Below are 24,762 nucleotides of genomic sequence, written 5' to 3' on the forward strand. Positions count from 1 at the left end.
TTTGGTTTCTAGAACTGCATAGTTTATTTATTTCCTCATTTAAATTTCATAATATTACCTTTATAATATTTTAAAGAATCGTTTGCATGATTTATGAAGATAAATGACCAGCATCTCAAGTAAAAACTACAAAGAGCTCGTATTGGAAGAAGGTAGTGTTTGTTTTTTGACTGAATAGAAAGCCAAAATATTTGACTTTTTCTATTCAACTAAAAATACCTTGTTAATATTAATTAACATAAACTAAAATGAATTTGTTATCAATAAGATTAATTTAATTATATTGGTTGATATCAATAAATTCCTTTTAATTTAATAGAAAAAACTAAATATTTTGACATTTTCTATTCAGCCAAAAAAAAACCACCACCTTAGACACTTGACAGGATCTTTATTTGAAGATAGCAGTGTTCCACTAATGATCGAAAGTCGGGGTTAAACATAATAATACAGCTCGTTGCAATGTATATAGAGTGGGTGGAAACCATACTGAACCTATCAGCAGAGCAAGTGCTTTACTCATTCCATTTAAAGATACAATGATTTTCATCTGTACTGCGTCAATTTCAGTCAAGAGAGCATTCATAAGAATCATGACCAAAGTATTTATAGTACATGGAGAATTCCTTGGGAACAGAATAAGTAGCACAGCACAATCCATTCAGAAAAAGATGACACCACCATACAAGTATGAGCTAAAGTAGAAACAGTAATACAGACCCAAACGATAGCTTATAAAGCCCAAACACTCACAAAAAGTATAACTAACCCCAAAATTCGGAGGAAATGTCCTCTCGGTTTCTAGGATCTCATTATAAGCCTATAATTGTCTACACATGCATCAGAGAAAATCCTATCCTGAATGAGACTCCTTGGCTGCCTCATGCCTGTAAACAAAGAGGGACAGACAAGATTAAACAGGATCAATTTATTTTCATCATACTTGATCTGTCCACATATTTAAACTAGCAGGGTATTTCAAGTTTGCAAAACCTAGCATCATATATATTATTCAACTACTTGCCTTGGTAGCAATGTTGTTGGAAAGCCACTCCAAACCCTCATAGAGACCCTCTCCCGAGGTTGCACATGTGCTCTGGATGTACCTGGGAGTGGACAACAAAATGAAATCAGTAGAGTTCAAACCACTATTCTTTGTTCAAAATGGCACCTTTTTCAAGATCTGATCAAATTTCAAGAAACGATTCATTTCAAATATTCAGTTATTGAGTCCAAGGTTGTCCAACTAGTATAAAGGAGAACAAAGATCCTGAATTTTTTTGCCTAAGACAAATCAAGGGGGAAACGTGCCCCCAAGGAGGAAAAGTGATTTCAGTAAGAATTGGGCCAAATTTCAGACAACCAGTTCAGCATGTCCCCTGATATTTCTTGAAGTAATGGTTTTATTGAACAGCAGGGTGATTATGGAAAGATAGCTTATTGCAGTGCAAAAAAACCAAAAATGGAATTTTACCAGTGGCGTTGGCGAAGAGAATGGAGACCGAGCTTGTCAGTTATTTCTGCAGCATTCATTGCATTAGGAAGATCTTGTTTGTTAGCAAATACCAGTAAAACAGCATCCCTCAGTTCATCCTGAAACCAGATTCAAGCACAACATTTCAATCCTAGTAGCAATATCTCAAGTAACCGATCCCCTTGATCCTACTTAACCAACAAGAAATACGATTATATGATATGGCTCGACAAAATAGTATCTCCTAAAAGCCACTTATCAGAAAATAAAAATAAATAATAATAATAATAAATAAATAAATAAAATAGTATCTCCTAAAAGCCATGTAACATAACAAAGAGAATCTGAAGCCCCAGTAAACAGCAGTAACCAGTATCTCCAATTCCTGAACTGAAGGCCAAATAGTTTCAGTTTGAGTTGTGATAAAATAAATTGGTCAAATGTTCTAATTAGTGGATAAACTGTTGGGTACTTTGGTAATTGTGGACCTACATATTAACATTGTACATTAAGCTATATTATTTTAGCCTAATTAAATGTGATCAATTAAGTTAATTCTTGGGCTTTTAAAAACATCTCTTATATACATTGTATGGGTTTTACAATGTGTAGAGACTAATTTTATTTTATTTTATTTTATTTATTAATGATGGGTCAATAAATAAAATAAAAATAATACGAGGTATAAAATGGGTTATGATCCCTAGTCTAAATGAGGAGAAAAATTTGCATATTATTTACATTCCATCAGTGAATGATTTGACAATTCCCTGCAATACTCGTTTCAGACATGGAAGACAAAACCCAAGTACAACATCTCAATGGATCCAAGTACGTCTTCCGATATTATTATTGATTTAGCACGAGATTCTGACATATTTATCATCTAGATTGTTTTTTGGATGAGATCAGGACCATCAGATTTTATTATCTATCCATGGAATAAAGTTTTGTTATTTATCTAGATGACAGTTTTTATCATCATTCTGTATGATTCATGGTTCTCCAACAAGTGGTATCAGAGCCACTTTTGTTAAATCTATTAGGATTAGATTTGTATTTTATTTTTTAATTAAAGGTGTTTCATGGTGGGTGGAGTTTTTAAATTTTGATTTCCATTCATTTATCCACCCCTGTTTTTCTAAATTGTTGTGGATAGCAGTATCTAGATGATATATATGCTAGAATCTTATGCTAAATTGATAGGATAACAATATCGGAAGACATACTTGAATCCATTGAGATGTTGTACTTGGGTATTGTCTTCCACGTCTAAAAGAAGTATTGCAACGAGTGTTGCAGGGAATCCTCACATCACTCACTGATGGGATGTGAATAATATGCAAATTTTTCTCCTTGTTTAGATTGTGGACCATAACCCATTTTATACCCCTTATTATTTTTATTTTATTTATTGGTTCATCATTAATAAATAAAATAAAATTGGTCTCTACACATTATAAAGTCCATGCAATGTATATAAGAGATGTTTTAAAAGCCCAAGAAATAACTTAATTGATCACATTTAATTAGGTTAAAATAAGATAACTTAATGTACAATGTTAATATGTAGCCCACAATTACCAAAATACCCAACAAAAACTCCAATTCATTTTTAGGAAGATTTATGATTCATTTGCTTGAATTTCTACCAGAGTTCTATTAGAAGTACAAGAGAAGTGACAGAAAGGTTCTCCGATATCAGTTCCCTAGACTAGAAAGGAAAAAAATGAAAAATGAAAACCCAACAAAGTGAAAATAGAAGGGATTTTCTGAAACTAAAACTAGAGATATCTATATAGATCAAATAAAGCCCCTCTTGACTCATTATTCATGATAAACTTTAATGTGTAGAAGGAAGTAAATATATCCATATTCTAGAGGCAAAGAAATATAAGATCTCAGTCATTCAAAAAAAAAAATCCCCTGTTACCAAACAACCAAGAGGCAGACAGCATCAATCATCTCAATTAGAAGGTGCCATGTGATGTCATGTCAGGAGATTTAGCATAAACGTTGAGGTGAAAAATATGAAGCATGTATAATGGAAATTTACCTCATTCAACATCCTATGCAACTCATCCCTTGCCTCAACAACTCGATCCCTATCATTGCTATCCACAACAAAAATAAGACCCTGGGTGTTCTGGAAGTAGTGCCGCCACAAGGGACGAATCTACAAAGAGAAACCACATTCTTATCAAAAAAGATAAAACAAAGAAAGAGAGAAACATGCTAATCACTCTTATAAAAACACAAAGCTTCAGAAAAAGATTCCCAGAATGATATAACACATTAGACTAAGAAAACAACTTCATATATTCAGTGGGTTATTCCCTGGGAACAAAAAATATGAGGCACTAGAGAAAGTAGTAAACTTTCTCACTTTGATTAACAATCTGTTGAACGCTTGCCTATATGTTTTACATCCAACACTACTTTGGGTATAAAAACATTCTTACCACTTATCCAACAACAGTTTTTTTATTTTTTGATAAGCAAACAAGAATATATAAAAGATACCAATCAAAGAGTTGGGGGTGCACCCCAAGTACACGGGAGGCATATGAAGGATGCCAAAACAAAAACACCACTGACATATTAACATTTCAAACAGTGTTTACTTCTAAAACAGGATAGTATTATGCATTTGTTTATCTCCCATTCAAAGTTATAGCTTGCTCCATTGTTCTTTGGTTTTTTATGCACTTGCAGGCTGCTAGAAGACATGCTTTAGTAATCATACTATGGATCGTATATTTTGATTAACTACCAAGACAGATCTTTGTCTCTTCCATATGAGGATATACACAAAAAATAATGTATGTTCCAAATGCATATTAATAAACAAAAACACATTGACAATTCAGTTCCAACTAAATCATAATAAAATTCTGGTAATCTTCAAATTCTAAATAATAGCATCACCAAGCAAACAAAAAAGCCAAGATTGTCCCACATGAACTGATAATTCCTAAATTGTTCTAAAAAATTCTATAACAGCAAGAATTCTTCTTATAATGTGCAAGAAGTGCAAAATTCAAACTTAAAGTTTCTCCATATTATTGCCCTATTTTCATAAGATTTTAAAATTACCTCAATAAGTACTTGCCAAATCCAATTTTTCACTACAGCTAGAATCCATGAATCATGGAAACAAAATGATGTTGGAATATCAAATATGTGGTCCTCAAGAAGCAGCCAATAGGCATATGACAATTTAAAGGACAAAAAGAAACAAAAGAAAGGAAATAAATACCTTGTCCTGACCACCAACATCCCAAACAGTGAAGCTAATGTTCTTATATTCCACTGTCTCAACATTAAATCCTGAAAAAAAAACAGCTCATTTAATAATTCAAATAATCTACAGTAACTATTTAAATAAATTAAAACAGAAATTTGCATATTCCCAATATTTTATAAAGTGCCCACTTGCATGTTCTTTTCGATTTAGTAATAAATAGCCTGAGTCATGAGGTGAAATGACACATCTGCTGTCATATAATGCCACAATTGGAGAGGCTCCTTTTTGGTGTGGGTGAATCAAAGTACATGTTGCTTATTGGAAAACAATTTGATGGGTGGTTCCTTGCCGAGGGCTTTGGTACTTATGGGAAGAGATGAACCATAGAATATTTGAGAATTAGGAGGAGGTATCTCTAAACTTTTTTTTTTATAGATAAACCCACAAAAAATGTATTAGAAAAAGGGTGCTTAAGAGGCAACCCGAAGCATACAGGGAGTATACACGAATCACCAAAAGGCAAACACTCACCAGCCCTCAACAAGAACCCAACCAATCAACAAAGTTAATTAAAGAAAAGGGTCCTACATCTAAACAAGACTTAGCCCAAGACCAAAGATTACAAACAAACGAATTTTTCATTCTTTGAATCGACAAATCCTCATTATTAAAAATTATCTTGTTTCTTTCCTTCCAAATCGTCCAAAATAAATAGAGAGGAGTTGTCAGCCAAGCCTTTCTACGCTTCTTGTCCACAAAGGAAGCAAGCCAACCTAAAAGAGTATCTCTAGCCGTAAGCGGAATGACCCAATTAACACCAAACAAAGTAAACACGAGATCCCACAAAACCCTCACCTTGGAGCAATGAACAAAAATGTGATTTATCGTCTCCTCTTCAAGCACAACACAGGAAGCATATGTTAGCTAAGTTCCACCCCCTCCTCTTCAGTTGATCTAGGGTTAGGACCTTCCCCCATGAGGCTTCCCAAGCAAAAAAACCCACCTTAGTAGGAACACAAGGGCTCCAAATGATGCTCCACGGAAACGGGACTGCACAACTAGGATCAAGAGTATTATAGAGGGATTTAATAGAAAAAATCTCATTCTTCATCTCTTTCCACACCACCCTGTCCCCCAAACTAGCAGCTAGACTCTTTCCTTGAAGGGTCGAAAGAAGCCTCTCCACCGCCTCCACCTCCCAATCATTGAAAGATCTAGAGAATCGAGGATTCCATCCCCCCTCTTCCCCCAAAGAATCCTAACAATCCGCTACCCACACATCTTTAGAATCCGTTAAGGCAAACAAAGAGGGAAAAGCCTCACAAAGGGAATTATTCCCGCACCAAATGTCCTTCAAAAATCTCACCCTTCTGCCATCCCCCACTGAGAAAGTAATATTTTTAAGCAATAAGGAACCTTCCTTTCTAATTTCCTTCCAAAACCCCACCCCATAGCCCTCCCTAACTTCACGGGAGCTCCACCCTCTACCTTCTTCCCCAAACTTCCTACTAATTGCAAGCTTCCATAAGGACTCCCTTTCAACCGCATAGTGCCAACTCCGTTTGCACAAAAGGGCCCTATTGAGGATAGAAAGATTTCTAATCCCCAATCCACCCTTCTTTTTATCTTAACAAATAATTGCCCACTTTACAAGATGGGGCCTCTTCTCCAAAGCTCCCCCACCCCAAAGAAAGTCCCTTTGAATTTTCTCTAGTCTCAATTTAACAACTCTTAGCATACGCATTAAGGACATGAGATAGATTGGCATGCTAACCAGAGTGCTCCGAATGAAAGTAATTCTCCCTCCCTTAGAAATGAATTGCCTCTTCCACAAGGCTAGTCTCTTCCACATCCTCTCTTCCACACCATCCCAAACCACCACCGACTTGTGCGGAGCACCTAAAGGGAGCCCCAAATAAGTGAAAGGAAGAGCTCCCACTTTGCAGCCAAGCTCAAAGGCCAACAACTCTACATTCTCTACTCTTCCCACCGACAAAATTTCACTCTTATTCAAATTGATACTCAGCCCTGAAATGGCTTCAAACCACATTAAAAACCAACTTAAAAATGTCATTTGCTCTTGGAAGCCTCATAAAAAACCAGTGTATCATCAGCGAATGAGAAATTTGGAGCCCATTGCTCTGGGGAGGTATCTCTAAACTTAAAGATGTTGTTCTCAGAATCCTATTCTGGAGGACCTATTATTCATTTTCCATAGTATGATTCCTTGATCGGAAATTCTAAGTTTGTGCTCTTTATGCTTTCAGCTTTTTAGACCTTGTGTGGCCCTCGTAGACATCCCAGGTACCAGCCTTTGGCATCTTTTTCAAATGCAAAATTTTACCTTTATCAACAATAAATGAATAGGGAAAAAGATACTACAGGTTTTTGAAAGAACATCATCTATACTGAGGTAACTATAGATCACCACAAATGAACTGAAGGGAAATTAACTCAATAGCAGCAATATTTACCAATACAAGTTATAACAAGCTAGAAATTAATTGATATCAGGAATTGGGACTCACCGATAGTAGGAATGGTCGTGACTATTTCTCCAAGCTTGAGCTTATATAAGATAGTGGTTTTACCAGCAGCATCAAGACCTACCATCAAGATTCGCATCTCTTTCTTGGCAAAAAGCCTGCTGAAAAGCTTTGTAAATGTCAGCCCCATCTCTGTTTTTCTCTTACCTCACTATGGATTACTCGATGCACTGCAACAAAAAAAGAAAAAAAGAAAAAAAGAAAAAAACATCATCAGGGAGTAAAAAAACATCCAAAACCATATACATAGTCAACAGTAACACGAAGTATGATAATAAACACGGGGATTTGCATTCACTTGTGCCAATTTAAAATCAGATAAGAGTGAAACCTAATAAGAATTTAATATTTTAAATAAATACGTATAAAATCTGATAAAACCCATGCGAGAAAAACAGAAACCCTAAAATCATCTTACCATCATTCAAACATGTCTAATTAACATAAATACGAATTCAAATTAGGCTAAAACAATTTCAAATGAAAAAATCAAGACACGGGACATTGAATTCAACAAAACGATTTGTTTCGATAAATGATTGTCTAAACTAAATTAAAAAATAAAATAAAAAAACAAAAATCGTAGCAACAATTTGAAAACGCTGTCTGAAACGTACCAATTAAAGGTCAAAGTCGAACCAGAAACGGCTCAAAAACAGCGAATCTCCTAAGAATTCTAAAGAAATAAAGACCAAAACAACGAATCTATTCGAATTCAACCGATCAGCATGGGGAGATCAGCGGATATAGCACTTGAGATCGAGAGAGATCTGAATTGAAGTCAACTGAATCAACGGAAGAGAAGAGGAGAAAGAACAACTCGCCTCTCAAAAGCTTCAGAGAAGGATCTAATGGACGGAGTAACAATACGTTAATTTCTCGTTATTTATTTGATTGACCGGAGAAATGAGCCACGGCTTCTCGAAATGAAAGGTCTGAAATACCCCTGTAAAACGATCGCTGTACAACTTAAACACGCTTACAGCCCCCGTACACCAGCCAAAAATGTTGCGGGGACGACATTTGGAGGCGGCTCAACTTTTGTTCGTATAGGACAACTCAGGAGCAAAAAGATTCTTTTTCTTTCATAGACATCCATTCAAATGGCTTCTCCTAAACTATTACAACAAGTGGGAGCGTTATAAACGTAAAAAGTTTGGATTTTATAATTTAGGTTCTTATTTTGCGATATTTCTTCAAATGCCTTCGAAAATATCTTTTTCTTTTCTTTTTTAGGGTTAATTTCACTCATTCCTCTAAAATTTTGATTAAATACATCTAACCTCCATAAATTTAAAATTTTATCAAATATCTCCCTTATCATTTTTATTCACGTCCCTTTTCATTTAAAATAAAAAAGTTGTATGATTAAATTTTAAACTAATTAAGATATTATACTTCATTTTTAGTAGGGTTGGCTGAGTGGGTTGTCCCATCCTAACCTCTTTCCCGTTTATTTGAAATAATTTTTATTCACATCTTATTAAAAAAATTAAATGGGACGGAACGAGACAAAGCAAGTATGAGAAATTTTCATATCCTTCCCACTCACCCCGTTTAACATTTTTTTTGTTTAAAAAATAAATTATTATAATTTTTATAACTTATTTTATTTAATTTTTTTATTTATATATTAAAAATATAAAAAAATTATATTAAATTAAAATTTATATATAATTTAAGCCGTGTAAAATTGGACAATACTCAAACCCGTCTCGAGTTAAAAAAAAAATCAAATTTATCTTAAATCTATTTATTTAAATCTCAAACCCTCCAGGGACAAAATATGGTGAACACTCAAAAAACTTACCCCATTATTATTAATAATTTCTAAGTTTGTCGAATATATTAGGGAGGAATTGTTACACTTAATCCAAAGTCTATCATGCTGCATTAGCGTCTAATTATAAATGAAGGGAATTTCATATTTTTGTATTTGTAGCATTTGCATCTTAAGCCCCTAAAATGATGGCTAAAAATCAACCTCTTAATCGATTGGGCTTGAAAAATGCATCATTCCAAATTTGACGATTAGGCACATGAATAGCCTCTTGACAAAGACTTCAAAATCTATTCATATTAGGTTGCACCTTTAAAAGGGATTGATAAAAAGATTGAAGAAAACGCCATTGGTCAGCTGAATAAAATAATATAAAATTAATAAAATATTAATTTTAAGCATTCTAAAGTATAATTAATTATACAATTATTATATTAATAAATAGATTACACATAAATTTAAATATTAAATGATTGTTTAAATATATTTTCTAATTTCTATTTTAAAATTTTGAAATAATAAAAGTTTTTAAATATTTTAATTTTTTTTAAAATTATTATTCTTGATAAAAATGATTTTTTTATTATACTTTATATAGAAATTATTATTATTTTATATTTTTAAAATAGAAAACAAAGAATGTATAAACATAAAGTGACGAGCATTGAAAATAAGATCGGATAGAACTTGAGTTTTATTTTTCATTAAAAAATTCGATCAAAAAAATTGTGAGATTAGAGGTCAGCACGCTTACAAGCCAGTGGTTCAAAAATTGGGACGAGCCAGGCTCAGGCCCATTAGTACCTGACTGAACACACGTGACCCCAATCTCTATTTAAGCAAGAGCATTCAATCATCTCTACCCCAAACGCTGCATTTCCGTCGATGTCCGGGTTGAAGGTACTGTTCCGATCTCTATTCCAATTTCAACCGATCGATTTCTTGGTTAGATACAATCATTTGGATGCTGAGAAAATAACGCGAAAATGAAAGAAAGTCACGAATCGTAAATTTTTCACCATCTAGGGTTCGAGAATACGTAAAATTGCACTTTACCCAAAACTCATAAGACTCGAGAAGTTTTAATTCTTTTGTTTGTTTTGGATTTTTGGTTGCAAGGAAACAGAGAGAGATAACATTAGTAATCAAAATGTGGTTTTCTTTTATTTTTTTATGTTTTCTTGGTAACCAAGCAGAGGTTCGGATTTCACTCCGAGTGCTTTATAAGTCGGGAATTCTATTGCTGCAAGTTTTGAATTATAGGGTTTCGCTTTGAACATCCATGGAACTATTGCCAGCTGAGACTGAAATTTTGTTAGATTAACTATCTTTGCTACTTGGAAATGTTTTCTTGTATAAAAGTAGATTTAGTTTACATACGCGAGAATATGTAAAAAGTAACTAAAATTTTAATTGTAAAATTTTCACCAATCATTATTTGGAATATAGAAAAATGTCACTTTGCTTAAAATTCACATTGCCTAGGGCGTTTTCCTTTTCCTCTTTTCTTTCTGGGAAGCAAAAGATGAGAAATAACATACGAATGAAAATGGTGTTCTATTTTCTTGGAAATCAAAGGGCTAGGGTTTCTCTTTGAATGTTTTTAGACTGTCAATGTTGAAAATTTTAAAATATAGGATTTCATTTTTTTTTTTTTTTTTTTGATAGATAAAACTAATTGCATTAAAAAATAAAAAGCTTCACTAGGACGCACCAAAGTATATAGGAATATAGGACGTATACAAATAGCGCCTACTAGTAATAGGTTTTCATTATGGACTACAACTCAAGATAGACTTTCTGCAAAATTAAATTTCCCGAAACATTAACTTGTGCAATTATAAGTAAAGAGGATTTGGCAAATGGTACATACAGTGTTGCCAAAATACAAGCCTTTGGAAGCAAAGGAAGAGCAGCAAAAAAAAAAAAAGAAAAAAGAAAAGAGTATCAATTCTTGTCTTAAAAAAAAAAAGGGGTATTTGATTAAAAGGGTCATTGGAAACCCAATTTTGGAAATCTAACTCTTCGTCATTTTTTGGCCTCATTTTGACAAAAATGTCCTTATTGTTTTCTTGTCAAAATAACCATTTCTTTTAAAACATATTGTAAATACTTGAAATAATCAAAGGCATTTATGTTAAAAATGGGTTTCACTGCAAACAAAAACATGGGAAGGGATAAATTCACAAATATGAGGAGTATTTCATCCCTTTTAACCAATTAGTTCAAAAGAAAACGAAGAACTTTAAAGTGCAAAATAAGTAAATCTTTAAGATGAATTTATTAATATTGTTATAGTTAAATAATGAGGATGTGAAATATGTGAGGAAATAGGTGATATAATAAGGATACTTATGAAAGAAAAAAGTCTACAAACTATTCATACTTTTATATATAGTATGGATATATGTAAAAACTATTCATACTTTTTAAAACCTATCCTTTGAGTGTAATTCAGCTTAGTTGGCTTTTAATATGTACACCCTAGGGTTGGGCCTACAGAGTCAAGTTCCTAGATGAGTTTTAGGAGATGCTATACCTGTATAGGCTTTTTTGTTCCTTTTATATAGTGCTCCTTATATAGTAGAGGTTTCTTCAGGTCTTTTGATTAGGTTTTTATATCATGCGGAGGATTTCTCATCCTTCTTATGTTTTATTCACTTTTAATTAATACATATGTTGATTCTGATATGTATATATATATATATAGTTATTGATGAACAAATCAAATAATTTTGGAACATAGAATATTTAGCAAAGGGAGGTTTCAGAGCTCAACTCGAGACAGTGGCTATGGCTTTTGCATCTTGTCTCCATTCATCTTACTTGTCGAATACCTTCCTTCCAATCCTCCGTCACCGCTCAGCTCTTTCCACCTCCACTAGCCACCTCCATCGGTTCTGCTCACCCAGCCGGTTCTTCTCTTCTGCAAACCAGTTCAGACTGCCATTAATGCAGGTTCAAGTGCAGGCCAAGAGAGGGTTCTCTTTCAAAGAAGAAGTAATCGCTTCTCGTAAGTAATCTCCTTATTTCTCTCGAATCGTTCCCTTTTGTCTTCTATCTTTTAGTCTTCATTAGTTGCTAAGGAAATGAGGAAAAGAAAGGAAATCAAAAGTTGAATCTAATTTCTTAAGGTTGTTGTCTTTTCAAATCTTAGCTCACCTCAACAAAGCAAAACATTTGTATTCTGCCCAGTTCAGTGAGGTTTTCAATTTACTAAGTTCCAACTTCAACCAATGAAAAATCTTGGGCTGATATGTTTAAAATTTTTGTATTTTCCTACATTTCTTAGCAACTAAACATTGGATCAGCAAATCTTTAATCTCTTGTTCAATACATAATATGCGATGATTAAATACTGCTCCCTTTTCATTTCTTTTCTCTTGCTAAGCTCTGATTTTGTGGTAATGTTGCAATGTCTTAGCTGCTGATCTTTCCTTTGAAGCACCACTCAAAATTGTGGAATATCCAGACCCTATATTGAGAGCCAAAAACAAGCTTATCGGTACATTTGATGACAATTTGAAGAAGTTGGTTGATGAAATGTTCGATGTAATGTACAAGTAAGCCTTTTTGACTTATTTGTTGTTTCAATTTGTTCTTCAATAATTTTTTAATTCCCTTTGTTGATTAGAAGATAATATAATTCAATTTTTTTTTTCATCAGATATAATTGGATTATTTATTTATTTTTTATTTTTTACATTGATGAAGTAATTTGAAGTTTGAAATCATTGTGACACTTAAAGGGGTTGTTTGAGACACTTGATCAGTCGAGATAAGAATTGAGGCATTCAAGCCAATTTTTTGAGCTTGGGTTTCCTGATTTCAAATAACCTGTTCAAGCTTTAGTGCATGTATGTTTGCCCAAATTCAGAACTTTTTTTTTTTTTTTTTTGTACTTAACCTAGTTTTCTCTAGTATTCACCTTGTGCAAAGTTTAAGACTCCTTTCACTACCAATGAAAATCAACACTACAAATGCTTTTTGTTTCTTTGTGAAACTTTACCAACTTTATGTCACTTCTCTATTTATCTACTAAAAAGTTTTTTCTGGTTGATTTTTGTAATAGTGTGTGTGAACCTTGTCACACAATGGCATTGTGCTTTGGTTTTTATTAATTTTATTTGTTTTAAAAAAATATTTATTTGTTTTTTTTTATGATTTTTATTAATTTTATTTGTTTATTTATTTTTTTATGGAGAATTGACTTTTTACTTTTGTTTTAAAGTTGTTGGAAAAACATAACAAGAAACAAAACCTAATTGACTCCCGGGCTACACTAGTAAGCATAGGTTTGAAATACATTGGTTTCTACTAAATAAGTGGAGACTTTCCCAACAAAAGTATGCATTCTATTTTTAATAACATAAGACTTGATGGATTACAAAAATATAATACAATAAAAGATCGAGTTTGAATACATGGATGTCAACCTTGAGTAATGGAGCCCTCGAGGCCTAGCTCAAGTGGTAAAGGGATGGAGAAGGTTTGTGGGAGGTTCCTAGTTCAAGTCCCAATGTAGACAAAAATTTACCTATCAAAAAGAAAAAACTTGAGTAATGGGGCTTTAATTATTTCTTATTTTAATATTTTACAAAGATGAATTCAAAAATTTGTTTAACTAAGATAAATTTCATCTAATTTCCACCAAGCAATTACAAAAAATAATAATAATAATTTTTACTTCATACAAAATAATTGATTTGGAAATATAACTATTGACAAATTTTATTTATGAAAAATTATTATCATTTGTTCGGTTTTGTATTCCAATCGAATTTAAAATAATTTATTAAGAAAGAGAGTTTTATTATACATATCAATTCAAAATGTTTTTATCCAAGCCAAATTATTACTTTTTATTTCATTTCATTTTTATTTATGCATATTTTTTAAACTAAAATGAAATTTCCAATTAAACACTAGAAGTTGTTAGGAAAATAGTCTCATAGGCTAAACAAAGAAAAAGAAAGCAAAAAATGATTCTCTCTCTTTACTTCAAGCTCAACCTCTCTACAAAATTAGTTGTAGCCAAAGAATGGTCCTGGTCCTCTATGTGCATCCTAACCCAACCCAAAAATATGGACATAGAATTAGATTTAACTGTTTGGCCTGACTGCTCAGCATCATTAAATGCCCTCCTATTTTTTTCTTTCCATAGAGTTCAAAACAAACACAAGAGAGTAGAAAAGGAAGCAAATTTCAATTTCTCCTTTTGAGAAGGAGCTCTAAAAGCCGGAATGCTCAATCAACTATATTTACTCTTTTGGAAAAGTTAGAAGAGGTGAGAAGAATAATTGGGAAATAGTTGTTGCTGACTAATGAAGTTAAAGATCCTTTCTTGGAATGTGAGAAGGGCCAATATGGGGAGAAAAGGAAGTTAATTAAGTCTATGATCATGTCTCATAAAGTGGACCTTGTTTGCCTTAAAGAAACTAAGGTGCAAGAGATGTCTATTCAGATGATTAGGAGCTTGGGTGTGGGAATATTTTTGGAATGGGAAGTAGTGGAAGCTAGAGGTTTAATCGGAGATATTTTGGTTTTCTAGGACAATGGGGTGGTGGATTTGTTGGATATGGAAGTAGGAGTGTTCTCCGTCTCATGTTGCTTCAAACATTATGAAGATGGCTTTGTTTGGATGTTTGGAGGTTTCAAAATGTGTTTTCTTTGCAATTTGACATTTTACTAATTAAACAATTTTTAAAAGAAAATTGAAGGACAACACGATATTATGTGCTTCTATTTTATTTTTATTTGTCGTTATTTTATCATTTGAATAAGAACTTTCTATACTTTTGTGAAATAAATTCAATGAAATAAAATAGAAATAAAAATTATCATTTTTTATATATCATATAAAATGTAAGAATATTGAAATTGAAAACAAAATGATTACAACAATATTTGAATAATGATATTAAAATGAAAGTGTGCCGAATCAATGGCAAAAGAAAGAAATCAAATTAATTAAAGTGTAAATTGATGATAAAAATAAAAATAAAATATAAAAATTAATGTTAAAACTAAAATTAAGAAGTAAAATGAAAGAAAATAATATGCCAAAACATTCAAGCCCCTCAAAACACATGTATGAGTGGATGTGTATCATTTTGCTCAGGACAAAATTGGAGGTCTACAATTTGTTACTCAAACTGCATGGTCTGAAGTATTCACGAGCCTACTTGAACTCAGCTTGGTGTTGCTCAAGGTCAAGTTTGGCTTGTTGATAAGTGAATGCGGTAGGGGTTCTTAATGAGCTGAACTTGATTAGCTGCACTGCTGTTTGGGGGATGATTTTATGTATTAACCAGATGGTGAGGAAAGGTGCAATAGTTGTTAAGTAGTGTTGGATGTGCAAGTGGGATAAAGAAATAGCAAATCATCTTCTTGTCCAATAAGTTGCAGGATCTTAACGGCCCTTTCTTTGTACTAGAAAATACTGCCGTGTCATTTTGGACTACCATGCATTGCAGCATTGGTTAGTTTGCTTTTACCTCACCTAGAAAGAAAGATAAGAAGTTTTTACTGATAGCACTACACTACTCTGAAATTGAATGTTTTAGGATTAGATCTATTCTTTAAAATTATTAGGTGCTTATAAGAATGCTTGCCATTTACAGGAGTGTGAACAATACTTGTTGGCTTCCTTTTCCACAGAACTGATGGTATTGGGCTCTCAGCACCCCAAGTAGGAATCAATGTTCAACTCATGGTTTTTAATCCGGTTGGTGAACGTGGTGAAGGAGAGGAAATTGTTCTTGTAAACCCTCGAGTAAACAAATATTCAAAAAAAATTGTTCTCTTTAATGAAGGTTGCTTGTCCTTTCCGGGGATCTATGCTGATGTAGAGGTATCCATAAATGCTGATTCCTCTCTCTTTTTTATTTTATTTTATTTATTTATTTATTTTGTCTGGTGCCTTTTAGCTTAACATCCATTCAGAGTAGTATACAGGAAATGGTTACTTTGAATAATTAATTTTCTTTGGTGCATATTTATGATTTTACCCTATCCACTGAATATCAATTATCATCTTCCTGAGTGAGGAGTTCCCATAAATCTTAAGATGATACTTTGGTGTGCCTTCAGTTAGCGCATTTAATATATTTATTCCACATACCTATAAAAAATAAATGAATATATAAATAAATCTTAAGATGATGCTGATTTAATTTCTAAGTAACTAAAGCATGCAGGAATTCAAACATTGCATGCTTCTTTCCTTGTCTCTTGCTGCTTGTGAAATAGAAAAAGTAGTGTTTTGTTGGTAGCTTTGAGCCCAGAATTATTCTAACCCTAAACAATTGTACTTCGAGTACTAACTAATATAAGTGATATGTGTGTGTGTGTGTGTGTGTATTATACTTATTTCAATGCTCAATCCATGCTTCAAGCCTCCACCTAAATGAAATCTAACCTTCTGATTCTCTAAATTTTGTCTTTTTTCTCTAAGCCAGAAAAGGGAGAGTGAAGACACAGGGTGCTTATAGTCTAAATGAGCTTGGCATGTGTATACATGTTCCTATGAAAAGGATTCATAAACTTCAAATAGTCAAATTATATCATGCACCTGCATTTGTTCAAATGCATAATGTTTTGGCTCATTTTCAAATGTTGTTCCAGCACAAACTCCACCATGTCTTAGCCTGAGCTCTGTAGGCCTGGTTAAATAAGTCCTAGTACACTGCTTTGTTAAATCATAAATTGTGAGGTGTTACATTATCACCTTAACCTGTGTAGTGGCAATTTAATAGAATAATTGTTAGTTTATTAATAACCAAACACAAAGTTTATTATGTTCCTTTTCGATTGTACGGAAGCTGTGGTTCCGTTGCTGCTTCTGCTTCTGCTTCATTTTTTTACTTAAATGCTCTTCTTCTGAGTTCTAATCATTGGAGAATATGCCTGAAAGTTATTTTTTTTATCAAAGATGAATACACCATGCTTTGACAAAACTTGACTTTGCATGCAAGTATCCCTTGTTCAGAAGGTGTGTAAGTCTCTTGTTACCTAACCTCTTTTTTTTTTTTTTTTTTTTTTTTTTTGTGGTCTTCCCTGCTCTTTGGTTTGTACACCGTAATATTGCAGAGACCAGAATCTGTAAAGATTGATGCACGGGACATCACTGGTGCAAGATTTATGATTAACTTGTCAGGACTTCCTGCACGGGTGTTCCAGCATGAGTTTGACCATTTACAGGTTCTCTTCTTTAATTTACATTCTTTCAATCATTGCTGGTTCAACTACAAGAAATCCAATTGTTAGAATTTTTATTCAGGGAATATGTAGCTGAAAGTTTTAAAAACCAGATTTCTATGGTGTTGGTGGATCCCTCCCAGATTTTATTTACCAAGAACATTTGTGAAACAGATGATGAGATACTATCTGTACTTGTGGCCTGAATGTCGAGAAACAAATAAATTGCTCTAGATATCATATACTTGGTGTTTTCGTGTGGTCCAGTTTTAGTAATAATCCATAAATTTCTTTTTCTAACATAGGTCTTGAATTTGCAGGGTACTCTTTTCTTTGACAGAATGACCGAAGAAGTTCTTAACAGTATCCATGCCAATCTGCAGGTAAGTTGACATATGTTTTTCTATCTCTTGGTAGTGGATGAGTTCTTTTACCTAGTTCTTGAAGGGAGTCTAAACTATGATGATAAGTAGAGCATTCGATATGCTTTCTTTTTGTCAGAAATTTTGTTCAGTTATTTAAATGCTGTGAGTCACATGAGAAATAAGTATTCATTTTATGCCTTGGCACTGACCCATTTGGTAGTTTAAAACCATGGTTTGAAATGTCGGATTTTTTGCCAAAATATCGCCGATATTTTGGTTATCGGAGTAGATCGACACACACTGATAATCGGGCAGTCAATTTTTCACTAATTTTTTTTTTAAAAATTTCGCCGAAAGTATTTTTACTGATTTTTCGGGATATTTCCCGATATTTTCGGTGGCCAACCCGGTCAGCCCTTCAATTACGTCGCTGCTGCTGCCCATTCACGTTGCTGCCCGTCGCTGCTGTTGCCCAACTGCTGCTGCCCGCTGCCAGCCTGCTGTCCCCCTTTCAAATTTTGCCCGCCTTGTTTACGTTGATGCAGGGATTCAAACCCAGCCAAAAGTCTTGGGTTCAAGCCCAATTACCACTAGGCTAAGCTCATGCTTATTAATGTGTAGTAAATTTGTTAAACTTCATTATTAAAAAATTAATTATAATTATTTTACTTTAAATTTTATTTATTTAATTAATTAATAATTAAAAACCATCATTATATTTTTTTTAACAAACATTTTTTAATATCATTTATATGATAATTAAATATAAAAAATATAAGCCCTCTCAGTATTTGGGCCTTCCCCTAGGGGTTCCAGCTAGGGCCTCTTCTATGTGGGATGGAGTGGAAGAGAGGGTCAGGAGGAGACTTGCGCTGTGGAAAAGACAGTATATCTCCAAAGGGGGGAGGATCACTCTCATAAAAAGTACCTTGGCTAGCATGCCAATTTACCAAATGTCTATATTCAGGATGCCGAAGTCTGTTGCTAAGAGAGTGGAGAAAACCCAAAGAGATTTCCTATGGGGGGGAGGAAACTTGGAGGGAAAAGTCCACTTGGTTAAATGGGATGCGGTCTGTACAGAAAAACACAAGGGAGGGCTAGGAATAAGGAGAATAGCCACTTTGAATAGAGCCCTGCTGGGCAAGTGGATTTGGCGGTTTGCTTGTGAAAAGGATAATCTTTGGAAACAAGTGATCATTTCGAAATATGGGCAAGAGGTTTATGGTTGGAGGTCAAAGAGGGCTATTGGGGCGGTTGGAGTAGGGGTCTGGAAGGAGATTATGAAAGAAGCGGATTGGTGCTGGGAAAACTTGGCCTTTATAGTTGGGAAGGGATCCAAAATCAAATTTTGGAAAGATAGTTGGTGCACTGACACTCCGTTGTCCCAATGTTTCAATCATCTTTTTGTCCTTGCTGTGAATAGAGATGCTACGATTGAGGAGATGTGGGATCAGGATTCGGGTCAAGGAGATTGGAATCTTGTCTTTGTGAGAGACTTCAATGATTGGGAGTTGGATATGGTTGGGGAGCTGCTTCATACGTTGAGGGGCCATAGGCCCTCCAGGGAAGATGATTCAGTTATGTGGAAACAGGGAAGAAAGGGTTTGTTCAGAGTCAAAGAAGCGTACAGGCTGCTAGACAAGCCTAATGCCACAATATTTCCCGCAAGGAGAATATGGGTGGATAGGGTGCCAACTAAAGTATGTTTTTTTGCTTGGGAGGCTACGTAGGGGAAGGTGCTTACTCTGGATAGACTACAGTTAAGAGGGGTGCAACTCCCAAACTGTTGTTTTTTGTGTGGTTGTGCAGAAGAGAATGTAAATCATATTCTTTTACACTGTATAGTGACTAGAGCCCTATGGGACATTATTTTTGGGTTGATAGATGTTAAATGGGTCCTCCCAAAAACTGTAAAGGAGACTCTTATCTCTTGGAGGAGCTCATTCGTAGGGAAGAAAAGGAAACAGATTTGGAAATCCATTCCGTTATGTATTTTTTGGACGATTTGGAAGGAGAGGAATAGGTTAGCCTTTAGGGGGGGTGAGTTGAATATTCAGAAACTAAAGAATTCTTTTGTCTGTAACTTGTGGAATTGGGCCAAAGTGTATTTAGGTGAGGAGTCTGTCTTTCTTATAGGTTTTTTGGAGTGGATAGCTTCCACTTAAGGGGAGGTAGTTCTCTTTGGTCATTTTTCTCTTTTTGAGGCTTTTGCCGTTTTGTATACTCCCTGTATGCTTTGTGGCGATTAGCCTTTTTTAATGCATATCCTGTTTACTTATAAAAAAAATATATATATATATATATAAAAAATATAAATATTAAAAAATCATGTATGCATCATCATTTATTTTATATTATTGAATGCATTTGAATTGAATAAATTGTAGTTTTAATATTAAATGTATTATTATTTATCTTATTAATCCTATTTTAAAAAATTATTGTCATTTCACTTTTAAATTTTTTATATTTATCCTTTTAATTTTATTTAATTTTGAATGTTTTTATTTTAAAATATTAAAAATATAACATTTTCAAAAAATACTAAAATAAAAAAATAATAATAATGAATTTCTAATATTTCATAAATTAAAATTAATTCGATTCGATAAATAATAAATTATTAAGATCGATTTATCCTTACTTATTGATATTTTTCTCTTTGATCATATCGTCAATTATACTTAGAAAATAACTTTAACATATGTATTTTTATTTATTTTATCATTATTTGGGGTTATTTTAAATATTTCCATGAATTTTGAATAATTTTCGTTTTACTAATATTTTTGTCAAAATATCCACCGATATTTCTCTGATAATTTTTTATATATCCATAAAATCCAAGTACCGATATATCTGTATTTGCTGTAATTTCAAACCATGTTTAAAACAAAAGTCTTCTGATAAATTAAGTACCATGGTGATTATGAGTGGGATAAATTAAGTACCATGGTGATTATGAGTGGGTTTTCTTCCTACCTAGTTGCAAAAAAATGCTTTAAGTATGTTAGATCATTTGGTTTAGTCTAGGTGCAAGTGCTTCTATTCATGGAAATCTATTTGATCTATTTCTCCTTTCCACTTTGTGTCTCATACAAAAATGGGTCATATTAAAAGAAGGAATGATTTTGGGAATTACATGAGAGGATACACTTGTCATATGAAATTCCAATTCTCTGATTCCAATTTCTGATCAACCAAACAACTATATATAGAAAGAGAGATCTTTTTCTTACTGGACTTAGATGATGGTGTTCCCACCCCTTTCTTCACCTTATATCTCCTAGATCCATTGAAGCATTTCAGAGTTTCCATCACAAGCTCTTGTAGGTGATCCTTTCTTCGTCATCAGTGAACCACAGATTAGTGGAGATGATTTAGGGTTGAGGTTTAAGAGCCGGCAATGGGATTTAGGGTCAGGTTGCTTGGCCTGTGTTTTTTTATTTTTAAAATTTGTATCATCTTTTTTGAAGTGTTGTTTATTTAGAATATACAATGTTGTTTGCAGTTCAGGATAAGGTGGGCTGGTGATGATAAAAGTCTTAAGCATGTATGAAAGGTGGGTTTGGTTTGGTCTCTTCGGCCTAAGGTTTTCAAACTGATAACTGAATCAAATTAATTAGTTCTACCCTTTCCAAAACTGAACCAACATTTTGCAAGTGAAAGCTGAACCAATTAAGTCAGTCTGTGGATTGGTGTGATCGGTTTTCATGATATAGCTTATGCCCCTAGCTCTGGCTCATAGCATGAGCTATGCATGCCTCGAAAGGAAGGAATCAACAAGATTGACATGCATGGGCCAACAATGCAACTAATGTAGGCTATGGGATGAGAAGAGAGTTTGGCACACAAATGCAACATTGCAGCAAGGATGTGGGCCAAGAGGGGGCTTAGCACACATTTTTTGATAGGTGAGGGGTTTAGCACACATAAGGCCACTATGCATACATCAATGGGCTGTGTGACACGGGTGGGCTCAACATGATACAATGTTTGGCATTGGTGAAAGACCAAGCAAGCACTGTTGGACTCTTAAGAACATGACATCTAGATGTGTAAGAATGTGACATTTTGGCATTGTCACAAGCAAGTGGTTGCAAGCACATGAGGCCGCTTATGCATACATCAATGAACTGAGTGAATGCTAGGGCTTAACATGGTGCAACACTTAATATTGGTGGAAAACCAAGCAAGGGTTGTTGGACTCTAAGAACATTACATCTAGAGGCATAAGGATGTGACATCTTAGTATTAGGGGAAGCCCAACCAAGGGGTTGGTACTTGCTAGCATGTTAAAAAGTTGCAAGTCGTCTAACATAGGACACTTAGTGGGCTGAGATGCTTGCTAGACATGTGTCACAAGCCAGGCAAATCTTTGCAATGATGGGGTAGGTGACATGTAATTGGCACATTGAGACTTAGAAAGGTGGCATGACCAAGAGAGTGAGCTGTTGAGCATGGTAACAGCTAATATAAGCAGGAGCAGGCAATGCAACTGTTGGGATGGATGACAATGGCTGAAGCCATGAGATGAACCACTACCTAGATGTGAGTGGTGTTAGTGGGATGATTCCTAAAACATGGGTAGAGTTAGTGCCCATATAAAGCATTCCTCTCTAAGCCTTCTTTGCATGAACTCACCGATGAAAGTTGCAGCAATCTTGTTCAGAGAAGGCCGTGGCCGTTTTCTTGTAAATGCTTGAGAGTTAATATAAGTTAGGGTTTTTTCCCTGTAAAAAGTTGCTTGTCTTGTGTGTTGTTAATTGTGCATCTCCTGAGGCTTAAGAAGGGCTGGCCTAAAAAGACTTTTAAGCGCCTTACAATATGAAAATTTTGGGGGTAAATTTCATGCTTGTGACAATAGGACACATAATACTTGTGAAACAGTTAGTTACTTCTCTTTCGATAGTATAATAAACCCATACAAGCATGCATGCATGCACAAACACACAAATCCTGGAAGGTAGGGCACATCTGAACCATGTTGAGCCTGGTAAAGGCTTAAGCTTAGCCTTGAGAATGGACACTCAGCCAAAGATCGGTTCCATTCGTTATCTGCTCAACGCCATCAGTCCATTCTATTGAAGGGGCTTCACATGGCATTACAGGCTGGCCCTTTTTTTTTCTAGTATAAGAAAGATGGATAGAAAATGACCCTGAGACATGGCATTGGCAATTTGTCAAGGTGGGGACAGGGACCTTGCAAACATTCCTTGGAACCAAACAAATTACCTATAAGCAAAAGCAGAGAGATGGCTTGAAAAGAATGTTCTTTCCTTTTCAAACAAGGTGGCTTGGATCCAAGGCCATGATGTTATTTAAAAGTTCATGTTAATGATGATTACACTCTGCCCTTGGTTACTTTTTTAACCTTGTAGTTCCAGCCTTTCACAGTTTCACTGTTTCACATTGTTACAAATGTCATATGCCTGTTACATGATTAAAAAGTATAGAAGCCACATGACCATCTCTAAAAACTAACATGAACATAAGGAAACAAAGAAAACAAAATATGAATTAAAATTTGCAACTCAATGCTTAACTAGTCACCAAAGCTAATAGCTAGTGGACTGCTTAGTCTTGGTAATCTTCTTGGATTCTCCTGTGTTAGATAATTTGCTACAAAAGGTGGAATACAAATATGCACTATATGTCAAAGAACTGTCTTTTTGGTTTTTTTATCCATGTTGAACACATAGGTCAGGCATTACTTAGTGTTGCAGTGTAGCACTAAAAGCAAGAAACCGTATCTGAGAAACTGTATCTGCCAATCATAAGGGAAGAGTTGCTGATATAAAATATTGTTAAATAATTTGATTGCTAACTTTATAGGATCCATAATGCTTTCAGAGGTTTGTTGCTGTGTCATATTTATGAATGGATAATAGCCCAATTTTGCAATGGAAAAATGAAAAGTTTGTTATGTTGCTTAGTGCCAATTGTTCTGTTGACAGGACTTAGAAAGGAAGTATGAAGATAGGACTGGATTTCCGAGCCCTGAAAGGATAGAAACCCGCAAAAGAAGGAAGGTGGCTGCTGGTTTTGGGAAATCATGAATACACAAGCTTCTAAATGTATCAGGTTTTATATGTAAGGTACACTGTTAATGCATGTCTTGTTTGATTGTGTCCTTTATATTTATTCTATTAATATAGACAAGGATATTTGGCCTGATGCTGATTGTACCACATACAGGAGTATGCTGAGCAGAAGCACAAACTGGGACAAGAACATTGGAATGTTGTGGATACATTAGATGAATAGTATTATGTATTATTGGTATTGGATACCCGGGTAATAGTTTTTTCTTGTTTAATGCGATGCAATGTTTGTTAGCAAGACTGAATATCTTCAGTTAATACCTCAAAAAGTTTCACACCCACAATAGTGAATCAACCTGCTTTGAGCTTGAAGCAGTGACTTCTGGAACTCATTTGCCCTGGCTCTTTTGACCACAAGCATTGTTGGTTACTATAATGCCCATTCGAAGCCCATAATTGACTTTTGAATCTTTCAAAAACATCTGGAAATGTGAATGGTATCCTTTTTGTTTTGGTAATTTCTTAGATTCTTCTTATCTTCTTTGCTTCCTTGACCTAAGAAATAAATAAAAAGGAAGGGAAAAAAACAGACATAGAAGATAGAGAAGAAGCATTTGATGTGCTCCTGCTTTCTCTGGTGTACTCCAATGTTGGTGAACTTTGGGAGAAGAAAAGCAATAGATATGTCCAACTTTTTCTGGTTTATTCTTTTTGTATTAGTGATCCTTTTTCTTCTCTTTATTACAGGTATGGGATTGAAGATTTGTCTTAATGATTCAAGTATTCAACAATGAAGAATCGGCATATAAAATACATTTCACATTTTTATTGACACATTCTTAATTACCTATGCTTTTCCTTGGTAATACTTAATTGATAGGTGCCTATCGATGAGAATTTGAGGGTACTGTTTTGATTTTATTTTTGAACCAATTAAATAAAATTTTCTTCCCAACATTTTCCATTATACCAATGTATTTTTTTGTTATTCAGTCTTTCTGAGATTAAGTTGAGGATTCAAATTTGTATGGTCAAAGAATTTGTTACTGGTGGTCTCTTAATTCTTGGCTAGAGTGTGAAGCCAGAACTCAGATCTATTGTTTCTCA

General features: G+C 34.1%; 2 protein-coding genes across 5 annotated transcripts; one reads left to right on the forward strand and one right to left on the reverse strand.

The window, feature by feature from the left end:
- Nucleotides 1-543: 543 nt before the first annotated feature.
- Nucleotides 544-8,129, reverse strand: LOC117930696 (ADP-ribosylation factor). 2 transcript variants are annotated; one of them, XM_034851341.1, is made up of 7 exons: nt 7,885-8,128; nt 7,250-7,437; nt 4,734-4,804; nt 3,531-3,650; nt 1,475-1,593; nt 1,025-1,106; nt 544-887 (listed from the first exon to the last, which is right to left on the reverse strand). In XM_034851341.1, exons 2-7 carry the CDS (start codon nt 7,395-7,397, stop codon nt 882-884), a joined length of 546 nt encoding a protein of 181 aa, XP_034707232.1. In that variant the 5' UTR covers nt 7,398-7,437; nt 7,885-8,128; the 3' UTR covers nt 544-881. The 2 variants fall into 2 exon arrangements, with proteins under 2 accessions (XP_034707232.1, XP_034707231.1); XM_034851340.1 differs by lacking the exon at nt 544-887 and having other exon boundaries at nt 998-1,106; nt 7,885-8,129.
- A 1,711-nt stretch (nt 8,130-9,840) lies between these two features.
- Nucleotides 9,841-24,762, forward strand: LOC117931147 (peptide deformylase 1B, chloroplastic). 3 transcript variants are annotated; one of them, XR_004653986.1, is made up of 9 exons: nt 9,842-9,947; nt 11,794-12,060; nt 12,472-12,610; nt 15,708-15,900; nt 17,139-17,249; nt 17,567-17,629; nt 23,569-23,709; nt 23,810-23,908; nt 24,403-24,762. XR_004653986.1 is itself a non-coding variant. In XM_034852051.1 (8 exons), exons 2-7 carry the CDS (start codon nt 11,841-11,843, stop codon nt 23,668-23,670), a joined length of 828 nt encoding a protein of 275 aa, XP_034707942.1. In that variant the 5' UTR covers nt 9,841-9,947; nt 11,794-11,840; the 3' UTR covers nt 23,671-23,704; nt 23,810-24,173. The 3 variants fall into 3 exon arrangements, 2 of the variants coding, with proteins under 2 accessions (XP_034707942.1, XP_034707941.1); XM_034852051.1 differs by lacking the exon at nt 24,403-24,762 and having other exon boundaries at nt 9,841-9,947; nt 23,569-23,704; nt 23,810-24,173; XM_034852050.1 differs by lacking the exon at nt 24,403-24,762 and having other exon boundaries at nt 23,810-24,173.

The sequence above is a fragment of the Vitis riparia genome, chromosome 14, assembly GCF_004353265.1.
Source record: "Vitis riparia cultivar Riparia Gloire de Montpellier isolate 1030 chromosome 14, EGFV_Vit.rip_1.0, whole genome shotgun sequence".
Classification (NCBI taxonomy): domain Eukaryota; kingdom Viridiplantae; phylum Streptophyta; class Magnoliopsida; order Vitales; family Vitaceae; genus Vitis; species Vitis riparia.

What these genes read in the sequence shown, in the direction of transcription:
- LOC117930696 (XM_034851340.1), bottom strand. Translation starts at nt 7,397, where the DNA reads ATGGGGCTGACATTTACAAAGCTTTTCAGCAGGCTTTTTGCCAAGAAA. An exon ending in TGCATAGGATGTTGAATGAG is followed by an intron (nt 1,594 to 3,530) that starts GTAAATTTCCAT and finishes ATCTGGTTTCAG; the next exon opens with GATGAACTGAGGGATGCTGT. An exon ending in TCTCTTCGCCAACGCCACTG is followed by an intron (nt 1,107 to 1,474) that starts GTAAAATTCCAT and finishes GTCCACTCCCAG; the next exon opens with GTACATCCAGAGCACATGTG.
- LOC117931147 (XM_034852051.1), top strand. Translation starts at nt 11,841, where the DNA reads ATGGCTTTTGCATCTTGTCTCCATTCATCTTACTTGTCGAATACCTTC. An exon ending in GGATCTATGCTGATGTAGAG is followed by an intron (nt 15,901 to 17,138) that starts GTATCCATAAAT and finishes GTAATATTGCAG; the next exon opens with AGACCAGAATCTGTAAAGAT. An exon ending in ATGAGTTTGACCATTTACAG is followed by an intron (nt 17,250 to 17,566) that starts GTTCTCTTCTTT and finishes TTGAATTTGCAG; the next exon opens with GGTACTCTTTTCTTTGACAG.